A 21,454-nucleotide genomic window follows, 5' to 3' on the forward strand; every position below is an offset into this window, starting at 1 on the left:
AAGACCCCACGCATCCCGGACATTCTCTCTTCCACTACTTCCGTCGGGAAAAAGTTACAAAAGTGTGAGGTCACGTACCAACTGACTCAAGAACAGCTTCTTCCCTGCTGTCATTAGACTTTTGAATGGACCTACCTTGCATTAAGTTGACCTTTCTCTCAACCCTAGCTATGACTGTAACACTACACTCTCTCATTTCCTTCTCTATAAATGGTATGTTTTGTCTGTATAGCGCGCAAGAAACAATACTTCTCACTGTATACTGAGACATGTGACAATAATAAACAAAATCAAATCAAAAAATATTTACGACCATTTCATTAATAACTTTATTAAGGTACGGAGTGTTCACAAACACAAACTCGCTGCTTATGAGAATGGTGGAATTAGAGATGATCCAAGATTTCAACTGAACTGGCTGGACAATTGGAGGAAATAATCTTGTGAGATACAGGGGTACAGAGGGAGAATGGGACTGACTGGATTGCTCTACAGAGAGTCAGCACGGACTCGAATGGACATATTCTGTGCTGTAATGGATCAATGACTGGAAAGGTATGTCACGACAGTGTTATATTACAAACTTGAAATAACAATAAATGAAATTTATCACAGAACCATAAATAATATATCTAATAGGTACCTAAAAGCAAAACTGGACATAACTCTGTGCTACATAAAATTAGTGTCCCACAAAAAATCATAAATTTACACCAGATTACACCAAAAATACACATACCTGTCATACCTTATTACATTGTCCCCTTCAATGTCAGCCATTTCCTGGGGAAACCAGCCCTTTAATCATGAACATTAGGAAACAGACCATCCTTTTAACCAGACAAATAAATGTGTCAAGCTGAGGGAGCAAAGGATGTCAATGTCTTTAAGAGAGAGAGAGAGACCTGGGCCAACCTTTCCAGAGTTTGCAGCCTCCCTGGATTCACTTCCTTTCCCTTCAGTTGCTGCAAGTCCCCAATTTCCCCCAGAATGAGAAAAGAAATGGAAAGGGGGATAAAAGAAAGTGTTTTACTCACAGATGTGGCTGAGAGACTGTGAGTGCGCGAGAGAGAGAGAGACTGTGACTGGCTGCACTCAGTAAAACCATTGTCCTACAGAATGCAGGCTCCGTCTAACTCATCCCATCAAACTCTGCTGTATCTTGTCGTTAGCTGAAGTTTCACAAAATGTATTCTAAAAGCAAACTGCATCCATGTTATAATTCAAAATACATGTTTTAAATGAGGAATACTTGTTATTCAGTTAGAGCTGTCTTTTATAATGACAGCTCTCGTCAGGGCTTTAAGATCATTCACTCTTAAGTCAGTATTGTGTTAAAGTTCTCAAACATTGTTTTCTATTAGCCTAATTTAGCCCCACTACTCACAGTCTCCACATTTCCGTGGTTTCTCCCCAATGTAACTTTTTTTATTCATTCATGGGATCTGGGGGTCGTTGGCTGGCCAGCATTTATCGCCTATCCCTAGTAGCCCGAGGGCAGTTGAGAGTCAACCACATTGCTGCGGACCTGGAGTCACATGTAGGCCAGAACAGGACATTACGGAAGGAAATCTGCCCAACAACTTTTTCAACAATCAGCAATGGTTTCAAGGCCATCAGTAGATTCATAGTTCCAGATTTTTCTTATTGAATTCAAATTCCACCATCTGCCTTGGATTTGAACCCAGGTCCCCAGAACATTAGGTGAGTTTCTGGATTAATAGTCCAGCGATAATACCACGAGGCCATCGCCTCCCCCTCGATTGTGATTGTGAACAGTGGTGTCCTTTCATGTTCAAAATTCTCTGCTTTTCTGGTTATGATAAATTGTGCGACTCCATCCAATCCTAATCTGATGTTTTGTGTGAGTTTCCTGACCCCTAATCCACCTCTTCTAAGACCAATTATGTTAACACCTATTAACAGAGCTGGAGCTATTTTTCAATTCAGCAGAAAAAGATCCAAATGAACATGGTTCAGTCTGAATATGGATGACAGCAAAATCCAATCACAATAGTTACTTGTGAATTCGCTGGTGTCTCAGCAGCCTGGATGAGGTAATGAATCCCTTCCCACACTGGGAACAAGTGAACGGCCTTTCCCCAGTATGAACCTGTTCATGATTTATCAGCGTGGATGACTGCTTGAATCCTTTCCCACACACAGAGCAGGTGAACGGCCTCTCCCCAGTGTGAATCCGCTGGTGTTTCCGAAGGTGAGATGAGTGAGTAAATCCCTTCCCACACTGGGAGCAGGTGAATGGTCTCTCCCCAGTGTGAACTCGCTGGTGTTTCAGCAGATTGGCTGAGTGAGTGAATCCCTTCCCACACTGAGAGCAGGTGAACGGCTTCTCCCCAGTGTGAATTCGCTCGTGTAATGCTAGTTTGGATGATTGATTGAATCCCTTCCCACACACAGAGCAGGTGAATGGCCTCTCCTCAGTGTGAATTCGCTGGTGTACTGCTAGGTTGGATGACTGATTGAATCCCTTCCCACACACAGAGCAGGTGAACGGTCTCTCTCCAGTGTGAATTCGTTGGTGTTTCAGCAGCTGGGATGAGGTAGCGAATCCCTTCCCACACCGGGAGCAGGTGAATGGCTTCTCCCCAGTGTGGCTGCGTCGATGAGTTTCCAGCTGTGATGGAAAATCGAATCCCTTCCCACAGTCCCCACATTTCCATGCCATCATCCGTTTGTGACTGCAATAACAGTCCAAAAGGCCCGATGAGTGATTGAAGTCTTGTCGACACACAGAACATGCGTACAGTGTCTCTCAACTGTGAACAGTGCAATTTTCTTCCATGTTCAAAATACTACAACATTCAGGTTCTCATAAATTGGTGCTGGCTCCATCAGATTCTGATGTGATATTCGGTTTCAGTTTCCCAGCTGCAAATCCTCCTCTTCTGAAAACCTGTGAACTTGATTTAAAACAGGAAAAAGGGAATGAGAGAGAACCCACAAAAAAACAAGTCCATCAGTGTGAGTGCAGGATAGAAATCCCCCCCATTCTCTCCTCCTGCTCCAGGGTCAGTAAAGTGAGTTAAAGATGATTCTCATTAACAAACCCATTGCTGCATTTCCTTCCTGAAGCCACATTTGTCCACTGGGGCCTAGCCCCGGGAGAAAGCGCTGCAGCTGCCGTTGTGTTGGGCGTTGAGGCGGTGCCGCTAGTTCCTTATTGGGGGTGTTGAAGCCTCCACTGGGTGTGTGGAGCCTCCCCTCCCACCCACTGCCCCTAACGCTGCCTCCGCTTATCCGCCTCCTTCCCGCCTGAAGATCAGACAAACAAGCGCCTGTCCCTGGACATGAGCCGCACTGCGCATGCCCAACGTCACAATGCCCGGGGACTGATTGACGGCAGCTCTGGGCCAATAGACAAAGGGGGCGGGCCGGGAGGACCGAGCTGGAGCGAATGGTCCTCCAACCAATCGGAGTGAATGAGGGGCGGGATGTTAAGCATGCGCAGTAGCGCTGTAATGGCGACAGACAGACGGTTTTTATTCGAATCCACAAACGGTACAAGGAAAATTGCGGAACGCGGGGACGGTGGATCTGGCGGGTGGGTGAAGAGTGTTTGTAAACATGTTGTTCAGGCCCAACTTCCAAAAAAGGACTTTCTGTTTCGCGCCGAGCGGGGCCGCAAAGTCCAATGTTCGGCTCGGGTTAACGGCTGCCATCTTTATTGGGGGCAATGAGCAGCAGGGCTCATGCGTTCCGCCATCTTTGTAAGGGGCAAAGGTGTCAATGAGTGGGAGGAGCTTGTTCCCCATTGTTCAGAATGGAGACAACTTGTCCATCAACCCTCTGCCCCGGGTCATCTGACCCTGTTTTACACAGAGCCAGATGTTTAATTGATCAGGCAAAGTGGCAGCATAACAAGGAAAGGAAGCAAATTCTGCTCTCCGGATCCCACTAACTATTTTAAATTTTAATGCTTATCCATTAGTCACAAGCAAGGCTTATATTAACACTGCAATGAAGGTACTGTGAAATTCCCCTCGTCGCCACACTCTGACACCTGTTCAGGTTAATGCACCCTAACCAGCACATCTTTCAGAATGTGGGAGGAAACTGGAGCACCCAGGGGAAACCTACGGAGATGCGGGGAGAATGTGCAATCTCCACACAGACATTGACCCAAGCTGGGAATTGAACCCGGGTCCCTGGCGCTGTAAAGCAGCAGTGCTAACCACTGTGCTACTGTGCTATTCAGAGGTCCTGCCCCATATGTCCAAAGATCTGCGGTTCATTTCAGTCTCATGAAGACCCGTGGCAGAAACTCTCGACGCTGAGTAGACATCATCCTCAAATTGAGGAACAGATAACAGCAACTGGCAATGCGCAACAGGGCATGATTTTGATTTAATTGGATTTATTATTGTCACATGTACTGGGATACAGTGGAAACTATTTTTTCTTGTGCTATATGAGCAAAACATACCGTTTATAGAGTACATAGGGAGAAGGAAAGGAGAGGGTGCAGAACGTAGTGTTACAGTTGTCGCAACGGTGTAGAGAAAGATCAACTTAATATCCCATTCAAAATCTGATGGCAGCAGGGAAAAAGCTGGTCTTGAGGCAGTTGGTACATGATCTGACTTTTTGTATCTTTTTCCTGACAGAAGAAGGTGGAAGAGAGTATGTCCAGGTATTTGGGGGCCTTGATTATGCTGGCTGCTTTTCTGAGGCAGTGGGAAATGTAGATGGAGTCAATAGAACAAAATCTGACAGAGTCACTGTATTCATCAAAACCTAAATGAACGTATGTCTGTGGAAAAGATTCAAACATGTGTGTGACTGGAAATGGGGAAAAGCAATGTCATGGAGGGATTTGAAAAGAAAGATGAGAATTTTGAACTGAGTTGCTGCTGAAACGGGAGCCTGTGTAAGTCAGTGAGTCACTGAGATTCAGTGCAGAGATTTGGATAAACTCAAGTTTATCACAGGTTGAATGGAGGCTGGTCAGGATGTGAAAAATCGTCAAGTCTAGAGGTTATAAATGAATGAACGAGAGTTTCAGGAACATGTATTTGGACCAAGTCGAGTGATGGGAATTAGATTTAGGGCGGCACGGTGGCACAGTGGTTAGCACTGTTGCCTCACAGCTCTAGGGACCTGGGTTCAGTTCCCGACTTGGGTGACTGTCTGTGTGAAATTTGCACATTCTCCCTGTGTCTGCATGGGTTTCCTCCGGGTGCTCCAGTTTCCTCCCACAGTCCAGAGGTGTGGATTAGGTTGATTTTCCATGCTAAATTACCCTTTAGTTTCCTGGGGTGCGAGGGTTCGAGGGATTAGTGGGGTAAATATGTGGGGTTACGGGGATGGGCTGAGGTGGGATTGCTGTCAGTGCAGACTTGATGGGCTGAATGGCCTCCTTCGGCGCTGTAGGGTTTCTATGAGATAGAAACTCATTCTTGGAGGTGGCAGAGATAAATGGTCAGAAACTCAGCTGGCAGGTCTGAAGAAGAGTTATAGGGACTCAGAACATTAACTCTGTTTCTTTCTCCACAGATGCTGCCAGACCTGCTGAGTTTATGCAGCATTTTCTGTTTTTATTTCAGTTTTTGCTTTTATTTTAGTGAAATAATTTTCGATTGTTGCAAACAGTCTGGTTCAGCCTCAGACTGTTGTCAGGGAGAGGGATGGAGTCAGTGGGTATGGAGTAGAGTTTGTAGTCGGGTCTTCATCGTCCCAATATTTAAATAGAGGAAATTTTTGTTAATCCAGTGCTGGATGTCAGACAAGTCAGGATGGTGTGTGACCTGAATGGGAACTTGGAGTTGCTGCTGTCCACATACACTTGCTATCCTGATTCTTTGAGGTGCCAGAGGCTGAGAGTCGGGGAAATTCTCTCAAAGTTCTGGCAGAGGTTTAGATATATACAATCCATCACCTTCACTCATTCTGCTCCCAGCTCTCTGTCTCTCTTCTCTTGAGATCCGGACTATGTGAAAAGTTCACTTCCCTGAAGGATATTAGTGAATCAGTTGGTTTTTTATAACAATTTAGCAGCTTTCATGGTCACATTTTCCTCGTGCCGGCCCCACAAATTACCAGATTCATTCAGCTCAATTTCACAACCTGCCTTTGTGTTTTTGTGGGTTCTCTCTCACTCCCTTTTTTCTGTTTTGAATCAGTTTCACAGAGTATTGGAAAGGTTCGCAGGCAGGAAAGTCAAACCAATCACCACATCAAAATCTGACAGAGTCACTCGATTCATCAGGACTTGAATATCATCGGCCTTTGAAAATGGAAGCAAAAAGAACCGTTCACGCCAGGGAGAAACCGTGGAAATGTGGGGAATGTGGGAGGGGATTCAGATCCCCATCTGAGCTTCAGATCCCCTTCTGACCCTGTGGATTACAGGGTCAAAGGTAGGGTTCTGAAGACTGTGGAGGAACAGAGAGATCTTGGGGTCCATATCCACAGATCTCTAAAGGTTGCCACTCAAGTGGATAGAGCTGTGAAGAAGGCCCATAGTGTGTTAGCTTTTATTAACAGGGGGTTGGAGTATAAGAGCCGTGGGGTTATGCTGCAACTGTACAGGACCTTGGTGAGACCACATTTGGAATATTGTGTGCAGTTCTGGTCACCTCACTATAAGAAGGATGTGGAAGCGCTGGAAAGAGTGCAGAGGAGATTTACCAGGATGCTGCCTGGTTTGGAGGGTAGGTCTTATGAGGAAAAGTTGAAGGAGCTCGGGCTGTTCTCTCTGGAGCGGAGGAGGCTGAGGGGAGACTTAATAGAGGTTTATAAAATGATGAAGGGGATAGATAGAGTGAATGTTCAAAGACTATTTCCTCGGGTGGATGGAGCTGTTACAAGGGGGCATAACTATAGGGTTCATGGTGGGAAATATAGGAAGGATATCAGAGGTCGGTTCTTTACGCAGAGAGTGGTTGGGGTGTGGAATGGACTGCCTGCAGTGATAGTGGAGTCAGACACTTTAGAAACATTTAAGCGGTTATTGGATAGGCACATGGAGCACACCAGGATGATAGGGAGTGGGATAGCTTGATCTTGGTTTCAGATAAAGCTCGGCACAACATCGTGGGCCGAAGGGCCTGTTCTGTGCTGTACTGTTCTATTTTCTATGTTATGTGAGCTGGAAATTCATTGGCGCAGACACACCGGGGAGAGACCATTCATCTGCTCCAATTGTGGGAAGCAATTCATTCAATTAATTTGCCTTCAGAGACACCAGCGACTTCACACCGGGGAGAGGCCGTTCACCTGCTGAAACACCGGCAGGTTCACGAAGACAAGAGAGAGTTTAAATGCTCCGACTGTGAGAAGAGCTTTAAAAACCCACACGCACTGAGGGAGCACCAGCTCATTCACACTGGGGACGCACCGTTCAGCTGCTCACTGTGTGGGAAGAGGTTCAGGACATCTCCCCACCTTCAGACACACCAACGAGTTCACACTGACAAGAGACCTTTCAAATGTCCAGAGTGTGAGAAGTATTTCAAAGGTTCTGGGGATCTGCAGTACCATCAATGTGTTCACACTGAGGATAAACCATTCAGGTGCTCTCACTGCAGTACTGGGTTCAAGCAAGCATCTCACCTCACTGTACACCAGCGCACTCACACTGGGGAGAAGCCGTTCATCTGCTGCAAATGTGGGAAGGGATTCGCTCAGTCCTCCAACCTGCTGACGCACCAACAAATTCACACTGAGGTGAGGCCGTTCACCTGTTCTGAGTGTGAAAAGGGATTTGCACGATCATCCCATCTGCTGACACACCAGCGAGTTCACACTGGGGAGAGGCCGTTCACCTGCTCCATGTGTAGGAAGGGATTTAATCGATCATCCAACTTGGTGAAACACCAGAGAGTTCACAATTGACTGCACTGCTCTGATTCTGCTGTTGTTAATCAGATTCAGGACTGAACCTTGTTCATCATGACACTGGGGAAGTGTTGATGATGTTACTGCTAAGTACAGTAACTGGGCTGGAGCTGACAGAACTTGAATTCATATAGCACCTTTCACAACCTCAGGACATCTCTGTGTACAGTCAGCCTCCACAAACAGCAATGTGACAATGAGCAGTGATCTGTTTGCAGTGAGATTGGGAGAGGGGTAATATTGGTCTCACCAGGGTGAGCTCCCTGCCCTCCTTCCAAATAGAAGCCATGTGATCTTTCATCTCTGCCTGACAGAGCAGATGGGGCCCTTGGTTTAACATCCTCATATTAGTGAAGTGAAGAGCCTTAATTCTGAGACAATTGAAGAATAAGCAATTAAACAATAGTTGTACTTGTCAGGCTGGTGATATAACCTGTAACACAAAGGTTGTAATTGTTTATTATTATAAACAATATGATTTTAAGTACACTGGTCATAAATCATGAGAACTGTCAAATTATGTTTTCCAGTCAATCTAGAAAGATAAGGTAGCGCTCACAAAACATTTATGGCTTTGACAAGTTATATTAAGTTGGGGAATGAATGGGACCTGACTCAAGTTGTCTCATTTATTGTACTAAGACATCAGGAGATAACAAAGAACAGTACAGCACAGGAAACAGGCCCTTCGGCCCTCCAAGCCTGTGCCGCTCATTGGTCCGATTAGACCAATCGTTTGTATCCCTCCATTCCCAGGCTGCTCATGTGACTATCCAGGTAAGTCTTAAACGATGCCAGCGTGTCTGCCTCCACCACCCTACTTGGCAGCGCATTCCAGGCCCCCACCACTCTCTGTGTAAAAAACGTCCCTCTGATATCTGAATTATACCTCGCCCCTCTCACCTTGAGCCCGTGACCCCTCGTGATCGTCACCTCAAACCAGGGAAAAATCTTCCCACTTTTCACCCTATCTATGCCCTTCATAATTTTGTACACCTCTATTAGGTCTCCCCTCATTCTCCGTCTTTCCAGGGAGAACAAGCCCAGTTTACCCAATTTCTCCTCATAGCTAAGACCCTCCATACCAGGCAACATCCTGGTAAACCTTCTCTGCACTCTCTCTAAAGCCTCCACGTCCCTCTGGTAGTGCGGCGACCAGAACCGGACACAGTACTCCAAATGTGGCCTAACCAGCGTTCTATACAGCTGCAACATCATACTCCAGCTTTTATACTCTACACCCCATCCTATAAAGGCAAGCATACCATATGCCTTCTTCACCGCCTTCTCCACCTGTGCTGCCACCTTCAAGGGTTTGTGGACTTGCACACCCAGGTCCCTCTGTGTTTCTATACTCTTGATGGCTCTGCCATTTATTGTATAAATGGATGCTAGTAGGTGTCAGGGGCCAATCAGACAGTTAAGTTAATCAAATATAGTTCAACACTGAAGCTAATTTGAGCAAACGAGAGTTGAGGGGGTAAAAATAAAGGTTTTGAGTAGCCACTCTGTTAACATGTTATCCACCTTGTCTGATTATCATTTCACGTCTTTGGCCTGATCAACCGAGGAAAGTTTTGAGAAGTCTGCTTCATTGTTAAAGATAAGCTTTCTCCTTTCTGCCAATTACTATTAATTCGAACTTTGTTTTTTATCTTTCTAACTTTTTAACCTTTTAATGGTTAATAAATCTTCTGATTTTACCAATTAAAATGTTCATTCTGGCTAGATAGATAAATCTTTATTGAAAATTGGGGATTTATTGCAAACAACCTCTACCCGATAAATCAACTTCAAAGTGCAAATACTCCCTGGATTTGGTGTCTCGGTGTAAGTGGTCCCTGGATTTTGTGTTTCTGTGTAAATGGTCCTTAGACTTGGTATCTCAGTACAAGTGGGCCCCGCACTGCTTTCAGTCCAACTGTCTATATTCCATCTTTCATTGATTTCAATGTAATGGAAACTGGGAGTTGGAACCTGTCAGCATTTGAAAGATATTCACAAATAATTGGAGGATTTCTTACATTTGGGATCTTTCTCTGTTCTGTCCTCTCGAGGTGTTAGATAACAGACTTCACCCTGTGAATATCCAGCTGGAGTATTGGGCCCCTGGTGTGTTTCCTTGTTTATATTGTTGACTCTAAATATTGAATCTTGTGGTTTCAGACATCAAATAATCAAACTCCCAACAGCAGATTGTCTTTTACTGACTTTATTAACAGCACTGCAATAATAGACAGAATATAGTTACTTGTTCGGAGAACAGAGATAATATCATAAGTTCAGAGCTCTCTATCCTGAGAAGGCATTCAGTTGTGACAAATTGCTACAGAAAAGTCAATGATAAAACTACACAGATCACCCCACATTGACCGAGGTTCCAGAAATGACAACAGCACACTGTTCCCAAGACAATCCTGCAAAGATTTCCTGGCTCACAGCTGGGGGCTTGTGCCAAATTTAGCAGAGATTTTCTGTAAGACCTGGATTCACCTCAACTTAAATATAAGACTTAACGTCAATTACAATTGTTGGACTCAGTTGGAAGAGGTGATCGAAAAGGGACTTTCATTTCTAACTAGCTACAGGACCAAACTTAGTACAAATATTGTTCCAAGCTTTGCAGAATTTACTAAGTTAATAACATAAGTACAAAATGCAAAACTTAACAAAGGCAGTGGAAGCAGTCAGTTCACTTTGTAACGCTGGCTCACAACTTCCAGCCGACTGCAGCACTGTCTCTTGTCCTGTTGATTGTTGTCTACCTTCTTCCTGCTCAGCTTCTCTGAGCTGTGAACTGGGCAGCTGAAAGCTGATGGTTATTAACCATTTCTAGACACAGCCCCTGTGCACGATCAATGGTGTTCCTGAACTCTGGTTCACCATGATCAGTCCCTGATTGATTTAGGTGGTGTGTAATCATTGATTGGTTTCTCAGTGGTGATGGTCATCTACTGACCATTTCCTGCAATCTCCCGACTGGCCCTCTAATGTGTCAGTTACTTCCGGAGTCTGCCCCACATGATAGCCTTTCCTGTCATTTCACTAAATTTTATGGCTTTGTACTGAGATAATAGGGGCATAAAGATATCTTCTTTGTCCACTTATTTGAAATATGCTAGTTTATGGTGTCAAATCCCAATGGTTAACATTTGGGCTCAAATGTCTAATTGATGTGTAGAAATCCTGTACAGTTCTCATTGGGGCAGGTGACTATCAGTATATCTTGGTTAAAGAAACTGCTTGCTGGTTTTTGTAGTGGCTGCCAGTTAATTAAAAGGACACAAAGTGACACACAGACTTAAACTAATACAGAAATTACAAAGTGACTTCAGATCTGAAATCCAAAGAAAGGGGGCATCAAATCAGTGTGTAAAAGGTGAGATAGCAAGATACACATATAAATACAACATAATACATTCAATTGATAAACGTTCAAAAGTAATGAGTCAGAATAACTACTGTGTTATGAAAACTACACTGAAACCTTTAATTTTTCAACCCAAAGATGGTTATAAAGTGTGAAGGAAAGTGACTGCTTCTTTTAAGATATTACAAGTTGTTGTGCCTGCAGCACAGTCTGTTCTAAAACTCATACGATGGACAATGAATAGACTTCTTGTTAGTACAACCAATATTTATTTAGAACACACAATCAATAATCACCCACCCAACAATAAGTTATCTTACAGAAAATACGAAAGTTCAAGCCCAATACAAGACCTTGACTTAACTTTGCGTGACTGGCAAGGACCCAAGCAGATATTGGCCTTTATCTGTGCGCTGGTCTCGGTTGTCCTCTGCATAGTCTGGTCCTTTGGTCTGGTCTGGCACTCTGGCTCTGGTCTTCCTTCCTTCTCGGGTGTGGTGGCTCTCTTCATGCTGGTCGTCGTTGGCAACGGTCACTGTTGTTGTAGCTCGTTCGTGGGGTCAGAGTGAGCTTCTGTTGTGCAGAAGCTTTTATCCCTCCCTGGTTTCATGTCCTTTTAGGGCGGTCTCCTGATTCTTGTCAATCAATCGATCAGGGCTTGATCACCCTGATCGATAAGAGTCCAATCAGGTGCTGCCACACCGATCTCTGGGTGTGTACCCAACGGCCATGCCTGTAGGTGCTGGAGGCACGTAGGTCACATACTTCCGTCCCAAATAAGGGGTTAAGGTAAACAAGTATGTTTGACCAGAAAGGGTCCATTGTCTTTGGGATGGCCTATTTCCTGTGTATTCAGTTGTCTGGGTTGCAGCCTGTTTATCTCTGTCTTTTAGGCTGCAGCCTGTCATTTTAGTTCTTGCCCAATTGTCCCAGAGTGCTTTACAAATCGTCATTTTAGATGGCCCGTTTGGCCACAAAGTTAAAAGGTTAAACTAATGACACAATGCCATAAACTAATGACAGTAAGAAGTCTCACAACACCAGGTTAAAGTCCAACAGGTTTATTTGGTAGCAAATACCATAAGCTTTCGGAGCACTGCTCCTTCATCAGATGGAGTGGATATCTGTTCTCCAACAGTGCACAGACACAGAAATCAAGTTACAGAATACTAATTAGAATGCAAATCTCTACAGCCAGCCAGGTCTTAAAGGTACAGACAATGTGGGTGGAGGGTCTTGACAGGTTGATGTGGAAAGGATGTTTCCTCTTGTTTGAGAGTCTAGAGCGAGAGGTCCTTGTTTAAAAATAAGGGTTCGCCCATTTAAAACGGAGATGAGGTGAAATATTTTCTTTCAGAGGGTCATGAACCTCTGGTACACTCTTCTGAAAAGGCGGTGGAAGCAGAATCTTTGAATATTTTTAAGACAGATGTAGATAGATTCTTGGCAAGCAAGTGGGTGATAGATTATTGGGGGTTGGCAGGATGCAGATTTAAGGTTACTATCAGATCAGCCCTGATCTGATTAAATGGTGGAGCAGACTCAAGGGGCCAAATAGCCGAATCCTGCTCCTTGTTCCTGTGAGACTAATGACTAATAAACTAATAAACATAAACTAATGACACAGTACTGAAGGCTTGAAACTTCACAGCTGGTTTCTTCACACAATATGGCCTCTAACTCAATATAACTGTTATTGTCAATGCTGAGGGGTAACAGTTCCAGACCTCAGCTCATCCAGAGTTGATGGGATCCACAGGACTCTGTAATTAAAGTATAAAAGTGTAGCTTTACACCGGTCTAGGGTCATGTGATGTATTTCACTTGTCAAATAAGGATGCAGTTACAGAGAAAGCCAGTTACATGATACTAACGTATTACAATTAAGCAGAATATCACAGCAGATTAATTGATTAATACACTTCAATTACTTGATCATTACACATAACTAAGCTACAAACTATTAAACATGACCGTTCCTACAGTCAAACAGTCCAGTCAAGCAACAGGCTGACACAGTCATACTTTGAATCATATCTTACTGCCAATGTCTCACAGGAACAAGGAGCAGGATTCGGCTATTTGGCCCCTTGAGTCTGCTCCACCATTTAATCAGATCAGGACTGATCTGATAGTAACTTTAAATGTGCATCCTGCCTACCCCCAATAATCTATCACCCACTTGCTTGGCAAGAATCTATCTACATCTGTCTTCAAAATTTTCAAAGATTCTGCTTCCACCGCCTTTTCAGAAGAGCGTTCCAGAGGTTCACGACCCTCTGAAAGAAAATATTTCACCTCATCTCTGTTTTAAATGTGTGAACCCTTATTTTTAAACAGGGACCTCTCGCTCTAGATTCTCACACAAGAGGAAACATCCTCTCCACATCAACCTGTCAAGACCCTTCAGGATCTTCCATGTTTCGATCAAATTTATCTTACTCTTCTAAACTCCAGCAGACACAAACCTCGCCTGTCCAAGCTTTACCCATAATCCACACATTTCTAGCATTAGTCTGGTCAGTCGACTGCTTCCAATGTATTTACATCCTTGCTTAAACAAGATGACCAATACTGTACACCGTACTCCAAATGTGGGCTCACTGGTGCTCTGGATAACTGAAGCATAACCTCCATATTTATGTAATCAATTCCCCTCACAAATGAGAGCTTTCCTAATTACTTGCTTTACCTGTTTACTAGCTTTTTGTGATTCATGCAAAAAACAAAGAACAAGAACAGGCCCTTCGGCCTACGCTGATCACATTGTCCTATCGAGACCAACCGCTTATATCCCTCGATTCCCGTCTGTTCATTTGTTTATCAAGATAAATCTTAAATGTCGCTAATGTATCTGCCTCAACCACCTCACTTGGCAGTGCATTCCAGGCCCCCACCACCCTCTGTAAAAAACCTTCCCCCGCACATCTCCACTGAACCTTTCCCCCTTATCTTGAACTTGTGCTGCCTTGTAATTGTCATTTCTGCCCTGGGAAAAAGCTCCCAACTGTTCATCCTATCCATACGCCTCATAATTTTATAAACATCTATTACGTCACGCCTCAGCCTCTGTCTTTCCAGGGAGAACAATCCCAGTTTATTCAATCTCCAGAACACTCAGATCCCTCTGCATCTCAGAGCTCTACAATCTCTCACCATTTAGATAATCTGCTTCCCTTTTATTCTTCCTGCCAGAATATCCTGTCCTACCAGCAGTTAAGACCTGAGTAGAGGGAGCAGCACAGAGGTGTACAGTGCAAGTGAGTCATCCTGGGAGTCCTCAACTTGAAATTCTTTTTATTCATTCATGGGAAATGGGCATTGCTGGATGGCCAGCATTTATGGCCCAGTCCTTGTTGCCTTTGAACTGAGTGACTTGCGAGGCCATTTCAGAGGGAGTCACATGTAGGCCAGACCGGGTAAGGAGAACAGATTTCCTTCCCTAAAAGGCATTAGTGAACCAGATGGGTTTTTTACGATAATCAGCTATGATTTATGGTCATCAGTAAATTCTTAATTCCAAATGTTTTTTATTGAATTCAAATTCCACCAACTGATGTGGCAGGATTCAAAACCCGGTCGCCAAATCATTAGCTGAGTTTCTGGATTAACAGTTCAGCAATAATACCACCAGTCATCACCTCCCCTAGTTCAACATGGAGTGGAGGAGAACAAGTCAGGAGCAGCACTGGGCACCCTAAAACTGAGATTCCAATCTGGTGACTCTATAATACAGGACTGTAAACACACTAAACAGCAGAAGCAGCATGTTCCAGGCAGGGCCAAGCGATCCCACAAACAACGGATCAGATCAAAGCTGCAGTCCCCCCACATCCAGTCGTGAATGGTGGGGGACAATTAAACAAATCACCGAGAGAGAAAGCTCCACAAACATCACCATCCTGAATGACTGGGGAAAGAAGTGGATCAGTGAAAACAACTGTGATTTGTGTTTGGTGATCACGGATGTGTTACTGATGCCTTTCATAGATTCCAAGGCCAGGAAAGACACTCTGGAAGGTATGGGGAGCTGGGACTTGTCCAGGAGAGTAACAAGGTATGAAAACTGAAATAATCTAGAACTAGAAAGGAGAAAAGGTCACAAAAATGCAGCAATTAGTAACAAGACATTGATTAATCTTTTCTTGTCCTGGAGAAATGAAGGTCTCAGCTTTGTGTCTTTAAACAATATTAGTTAATTTGACATTTATCCAGAGTAATAAACTCCAGCCCAGTTATAGCAATCACTAACATCAGCAAAAACACACCCCAACTGTCAGAATGAACATGGTTCAGTCCTGGATGTGATTAACAGCAGCAATAACAGCAGAATCCAATTCCTCCAGACACTTGCCAATTTGTTGGTGTGTTAGAAGATGGGTTGACTGAGTGAATCCCATCTCACACTCAGAGAAGGTGAACGGTCTCTCTCCATTGTGAGTGTGTTGGTGTCTCAGCAGGTGGGATGAGTGAGAAAATCCCTTCCCACACTCAGAGCAAGTGAATGGTTTCTCCCCGGTGTGAATGTGCTGGTGTGTTCGCAGGTTGGATGAGCGAGTGAATCCCTTTCCACAGTCAGAGCAGGTGAACGGTCTCTCCCCAGTGTGAACTTGTTGGTGTCTCAGCAGAACACTTGAGGTCTTAAAGCTCTTCTCACATTCAGAACATCTGAAAGGTTTCTTATCCGAGTGAACAAGTTGGTGTGATCTGAGGCTGGTTAAATAAATGAATCCTTTTCCACACAAGGAGCAGGTGAACGACCTCTCCCCAGTGTGAACTCGCTGGTGTTTCTGGAGGCTGGATAACAGAGTGAATCCCTTCCCACACACTGTACATCTGAATGGCCTCTCCTCATTGTGAACTCGCTGGTGTATCAGCAGATCACTTGTGGTTTTATAACTCTTCTCACATTCGGAACATTTGAAAGGTCTGTTATCAGTGTGAACCAGTCGGTGTGTAGCGAGGTGGGATCATCGTGTGAATCCCTTCCCACACACAGAGCAGGTGAACGGCCTTTCCCCAGTGTGAGTGCGTTTGTGTTCAATGAGATTCTGTGATCGCTTAAATAACTTCCCACAGTAAGAGCAGCAGAACTGTTTCTCGGTGTGAATAGATTGGTGCGTGACCAGGTCCTCAGGGCTTTTAGAGCTGTGATCACCGTCAGCATGGTTAAAAAGCCTCTCTTCAATGTGAACTTGCTGGTGGGTCAGCAGGTGGGATGACTGAATGAATCCCTTCCCACACATGGAGCAGGTGAATGGTCTCTCCCCAATGTGACTGCGCCGATGCATTTCCAGCAGAGATGGGTAACTGAATCCCTTCCCACAGTCCCCACATTTCCATGGTTTCTCCATGGTGCAGGTGTTCTTGTCTGTTCAAGCCTTGTCCACACACAACATGTGTATTGCTTCTAAGTAAGGCTATTAAGGGTTATGGGACAAGGCAGAAAATTGGATTGTCATATCAGATCAGCCGTGATCTCATTGAATGGAGGAGCAGACCCGATGAGTCCAATGGCCTAATTCTGATCCTAATTCTTATGGTCTTATGGTTCTCTGCTGTGAATGGTGTGATGTTTCTTTCAGGCTGTGTAACTGGTTAAAGCTCTTTCCAGTCAGTTCACTCTCACTCAGGTCTGTGTCTCGGTGCTTTTCCAGTCACACTGATGTTTGAAATTGTTCCCCACCGCCAGAACAGACAAACATTTCTCCTTCCACATTTAAAGGTAGATGATATTCAGGTTCTGATGAATTGAGTGACTCTGTCAGATCTTGATGTGATGTTTGGTTTCAGTTTCCCATCTGCAATTCATCGCCCTTGTGGACCTTGTAAAAGACATTGACAGAGTCAGTATCACTGTCAGTACAGGATAGAAATTCAGAACAAACAATTCTAGTTTCCATGGAATATTATTTCAAATCTTGTTTCTCCAATCTTGTGGTCCAATCGAACTTCCATCTGAACTAAACCAGAACTTTGTTTCCGGTGTTTGTGAGACACTCTGGACCCTGAGTTGTGGAAGATATCGAGTGTTTCAGTCGACACTGTCTGCTCCCTCTCCAGGACCACACGAGCACGGACAAGAAAGTTAACGTTTATTTTTATTAGTCACAAGTAAGGCTGACAGTAACACTGTAATGAAGTTACTGTGAAACCACAGAAGAACCACAGCCAAGTTACCCTCTGCTGAACTACAAATTACTGTTTTAACCAGCCCCAAGAACAGGTCCAGGAAAAGATCCTCTGACCTCCCCAGTCTCCTCCACACTGGGCAGTCAACGAACAGGAGCGTGGGGCAGGACAGAATTGTAACTAAAAGTGGAGAAGCAGCTCCTTCAGGGGTTGCAATCTCTCACACTGAATACGTACATGGCTCATGGATTTCTCGAGGCTGCAAATTAATTTAAAAGAGGAGAAAAAAACAGTGATAAACACAAAGGCAGGTTGTGAAATTGAGCTGAATGAATCTGGTAATTTGTGGAGCCGGCACAAGGAAGAAGTGACTCCGGAAGCTGCTGGATTGTGATTAAAAACCCAAATGGTTTGTTAATGTCCTTCAATGCAGGAAACCTGTCACCCATCCAGATCTACACAAGAATTCAGCCTCAATGAGAGGAGAAAGATAGAGATGAAACAGGGAGGGAATGAACGGTAAGGATTTTATACATCTACAACTGGACAAGAACTGACAGAACCTGCCAAACCACAACCTTCACCAACTCAAAGGACGCAGGAAAACTATCACCTCCAAATGTCGCTTTCAATCTCAAAACAACTTGTAATCCTGTGGTAACCTGTAACCTCCTGCATTTAAGGGGCAATTTAGCATAGCTAATCCACCTAACCTGTACACCTTTGGGGTGTGGGAGGAAACCGGAGCACCTGAAGGAAACTCATGCAGTCACAGAGAGAATGTGCAAACTCCACACAGACAGTCACCCAAAGCTGGAATCGAACCCCGGGTCCCTGGTGCTGTGAGACAACAGTGCTGACCACTGTGTCACCCTGAGCCACTGTACTGTGTTGCTCGGAAATAAGTTTTAGGATTTTGGCCGAATGATTGTGAAGGCAGAGCAGTATACTACCAAGTCAGAATAGTGCGTGATTCTGAAGAGTAAATGCAGGTTATGGGGTCTCCATGCACAAACTGCCCTTATCCATGTTGGAGGAGAGGTTTGTAGTTTTGGAAGGTGCGGCCAAAGGAGGTTTAGCCAATTGCTGGTAATTCTAGTAATGTACATGTTCCAGTTGTGAACTCGCTGGTGCATCAGCAGTGTGGATGAATGACTGAATCCCTTCCCACACACTGAAAAATTTGAAATTTTTCTAAATGTAAATTTAATGAAAATCCCTGACAGAACGACTTTTTCCTTACTTGAAACACAGCTTTAAATGGTCCATTTGTTTCTAGACTCGGTTCCATGAGCAACGCCTTCAACTAAACAAAATCAAAACACTGCAGCTGCTGGAAATCTGAAATGAAAAGAGAAAATGTTGGAAATACTCATCAGGTTAGACAGCATCTATGGAGACAGAAACAGAGTTAATGTTTGCAGTCACTGACGCTTCTCTAATAAAACACATACCAATAGCTGCTGTTTAATGGGGCCGTGGATCCCACAATCCCCTGTGCCCCAGAAACCGCTCTATCCATCACACACATTTCCCATTATGACACTTCTATGTCAAGAAGGCGAGCTGTTTAAAAGTCATCAAGTTCCATTTTTGCGTGTTGATGTTCATTAAAGATACGGCAGTGGGCTGACGAATGGCAGATGGAATTTAGACAAATGTGAGGTGATGCATTTTGGTAGATTGAACCAGGGCAGGACTTACTCAGTTAACGGTAGGGCGTTGGGGAGAGTTACAGAGCAAAGATATCTAGGGGTACATGTTCATAGCTCCTTGAAAGTGGAGTCACAGGTGGACAGAGTGGTGAAGAAGGCATTCGGCATGCTTGGTTTCATTGGTCAGAACATTGAATACAGGAGTTGGAATGTCTTGTTGAAGTTGTACAAGACATTGGTAAGGCCACACTTGGAATACTGTGTGCAATTCTGGTCACCCTATTATAGAAAGGATATGATTAAACTAGAAAGAGTGCAGAAAAGATTTACTGCAATGCTACCGGGACCTGATGGTTTGAGTTACAAGGAGAGGCTGGATAGACTGGGACTTTTTTGTCTGGAGCGTAGGAGGCTGAGGGGTGATCTTATAGAGGTCTGTAAAATGATGAGGGGCACAGATCAGCTAGATAGTCAATATCTTTTCCCAAAGGTAGGGGAGTCTAAAACTAGAGGGCATAGGTTTAAGGTGAGAAGGGAGAAATACAAAAGTTTCAGAGGGGCAATTTTTTCACACAGAGGGTGGTAGGTGTCTGGAACAAGCTGCCAGAGATAGTAGTAGAGGCGGGTACAATTTTGTCTTTTAAAAAGCATGTAGATAGTTACATGGGTATGATGGGTATAGAGGGATATGGGCCAAATGCGGGCAATTGGGATTAGCTTAGGGGTTTTTTAAAAAATGGGCGGCATGGACAAGTTGGGCCGAAGGGCCTGTTTCCATGCTGTAAACCTCTATGACTTCCCCCTTATTATCAATTTCAGATATTTCGGTCGAGAATTTCCATTCCCTTACTTTTTGGTGGATAAGGAATGCCTTGAGTACTTAGATTACAGTATAATTTGATTCCTAATGACTGCATCACTGTCCCTAATTTTCACATCGCAGCAGAAAAAGCTCACTGTTCACAAATGAGGCGTCTCCATGACGTGCGCCTTACCCACCATTCGTCGCGGTGGTGAATGTCCCCTATCCACAGCATGGGAGAGAGCTGCGCATCCGCAGTCAGGCAGTGTGTGGCGCATGCGCAGCGTGAATGATGGCAATGGGGAGAGACATTCCTTTGTCTCATCAGCAACCGGTAAGGATGCGGATACATGGAGGGAGGATTGGAACCGGCAGATGGACGGAGAGGGTTTCTAAATATCTGGTGAAGGTCTCAAACCTCTAATAGTAATCCGCAGGTCCCGTGCTTGCAGCTTTGGGTCTTTTTCCCGGGACGAGGCTCAGGTTAACAGCCGCCATCTTGATTCAGCAGGGAGCGGAGCGCATGCGCTGGTGTCTTGATGACGCAACAATGAGTGGGTGTGGGCTTCAGCGTTTTATGCTCCCAACCGGGTCCTAGTGACCGGATCGCACAGCAGACTGATCAACAGGTTTTAAACAGCTTCACCCACTCCCAGGGAACATTGGAGTATGGAAGTAAGCTGGCAGGGAACATAAAAACTGACTGTAAAAGTTTCTATAGATATGTAAAGAGAAGAAGATTGACAAAAACGAATGTTAGAAATGGGAGAATTCATAATGGGGAATAAAGAAATGGTTGAGGGATTAAATTTTACTTTGCTTCAGTTTTCACAAAGGAAGATGTGAATAATGTACCAGAAGTGCTGAAAGAAACATGTTTTAGTCAGGGGCTGAAGGAAATCAGCATCTGTTGAGAAATGGTTTTGGGGAAATTGATGGAATTGAAGGTGGATAAATCTCCAGGTCCAGATAATCTTCATCCCAGAGTACTTAAGGAAGTGGTCCTGGAAATAGTGGTTATTTTTCAAAATTCTTTGGAATCGGTAATAGTTCCTACAGATTGGAGGGTAGCTAATGTAAACCCACTGTTCAAAAAGGGTGGGATAGAGAAAACAGGGAACTATAGACCAGTGAGCCTAACATTGGTACTGGGGAAGTTGCAGGTGTCTATTATCAAGGATTTCACAACTCGGCATTTGGAAGGCAGTGGTATAATCAGACAAAGACAGCATGGATTTACAAAAGGGAATCATGTTTGACGAATCTATTGGCATTTTGTAAGGATGTAAGTAGTAGAGTTGGCCGAGAAGAACCAGTGGATGTGGTTTATTTAGACTTTCAGAAGGCTTTCGACAAGGTCTCACATAACAGGCTGCTATGTAAAGTTAAAGGACATGGTATTGCAGGGAATGTCTTGAGATGGATAGAAAGCTGGTTCGCAGATAAGAAGCGAAGCGTTGGCATAAATGAGTCTTTTTCTGATTGGCAGTCAGTGACTAGTGGGGTTTGGCAGGGATCTGTGTGAGGACTCCAACTCTTCACATTATATATTAATGATTTGGAAGAGGGAACTGAATGTATTATCTCCAAATTTGCAGATAATACAAAGTTGGGTGGGAGGGTGAGCTGTGAGGAGGC

General features: G+C 44.3%; 2 protein-coding genes across 2 annotated transcripts in view; both read right to left on the reverse strand.

Annotated features, from left to right (window-relative positions):
* Nucleotides 1-3,206, reverse strand: part of LOC144487514 (uncharacterized) — a 46,594-nt gene extending 43,388 nt beyond the window's left edge. The window contains exon 1 of the mRNA XM_078205599.1: nt 2,027-3,206. Coding sequence (XP_078061725.1) covers nt 2,027-2,689 — 663 coding nt within the window. The 5' untranslated portion in view covers nt 2,690-3,206. The remainder of the gene's footprint in view (nt 1-2,026) is intronic.
* Nucleotides 3,207-15,463: 12,257 nt separating this feature from the next.
* The window catches only part of LOC144487515 (uncharacterized), a 29,417-nt gene continuing 23,426 nt past the window's right edge, over nt 15,464-21,454 (reverse strand). The window contains 2 exon segments of the mRNA XM_078205600.1: nt 15,464-16,251; nt 16,417-16,579. Of these exon segments, the coding sequence (XP_078061726.1) occupies nt 15,520-16,251; nt 16,417-16,579 (895 nt within the window). The 3' untranslated portion in view covers nt 15,464-15,519.

This window comes from Mustelus asterias, unplaced genomic scaffold, assembly GCF_964213995.1.
Source record: "Mustelus asterias unplaced genomic scaffold, sMusAst1.hap1.1 HAP1_SCAFFOLD_840, whole genome shotgun sequence".
In the NCBI taxonomy this organism is placed as follows: domain Eukaryota; kingdom Metazoa; phylum Chordata; class Chondrichthyes; order Carcharhiniformes; family Triakidae; genus Mustelus; species Mustelus asterias.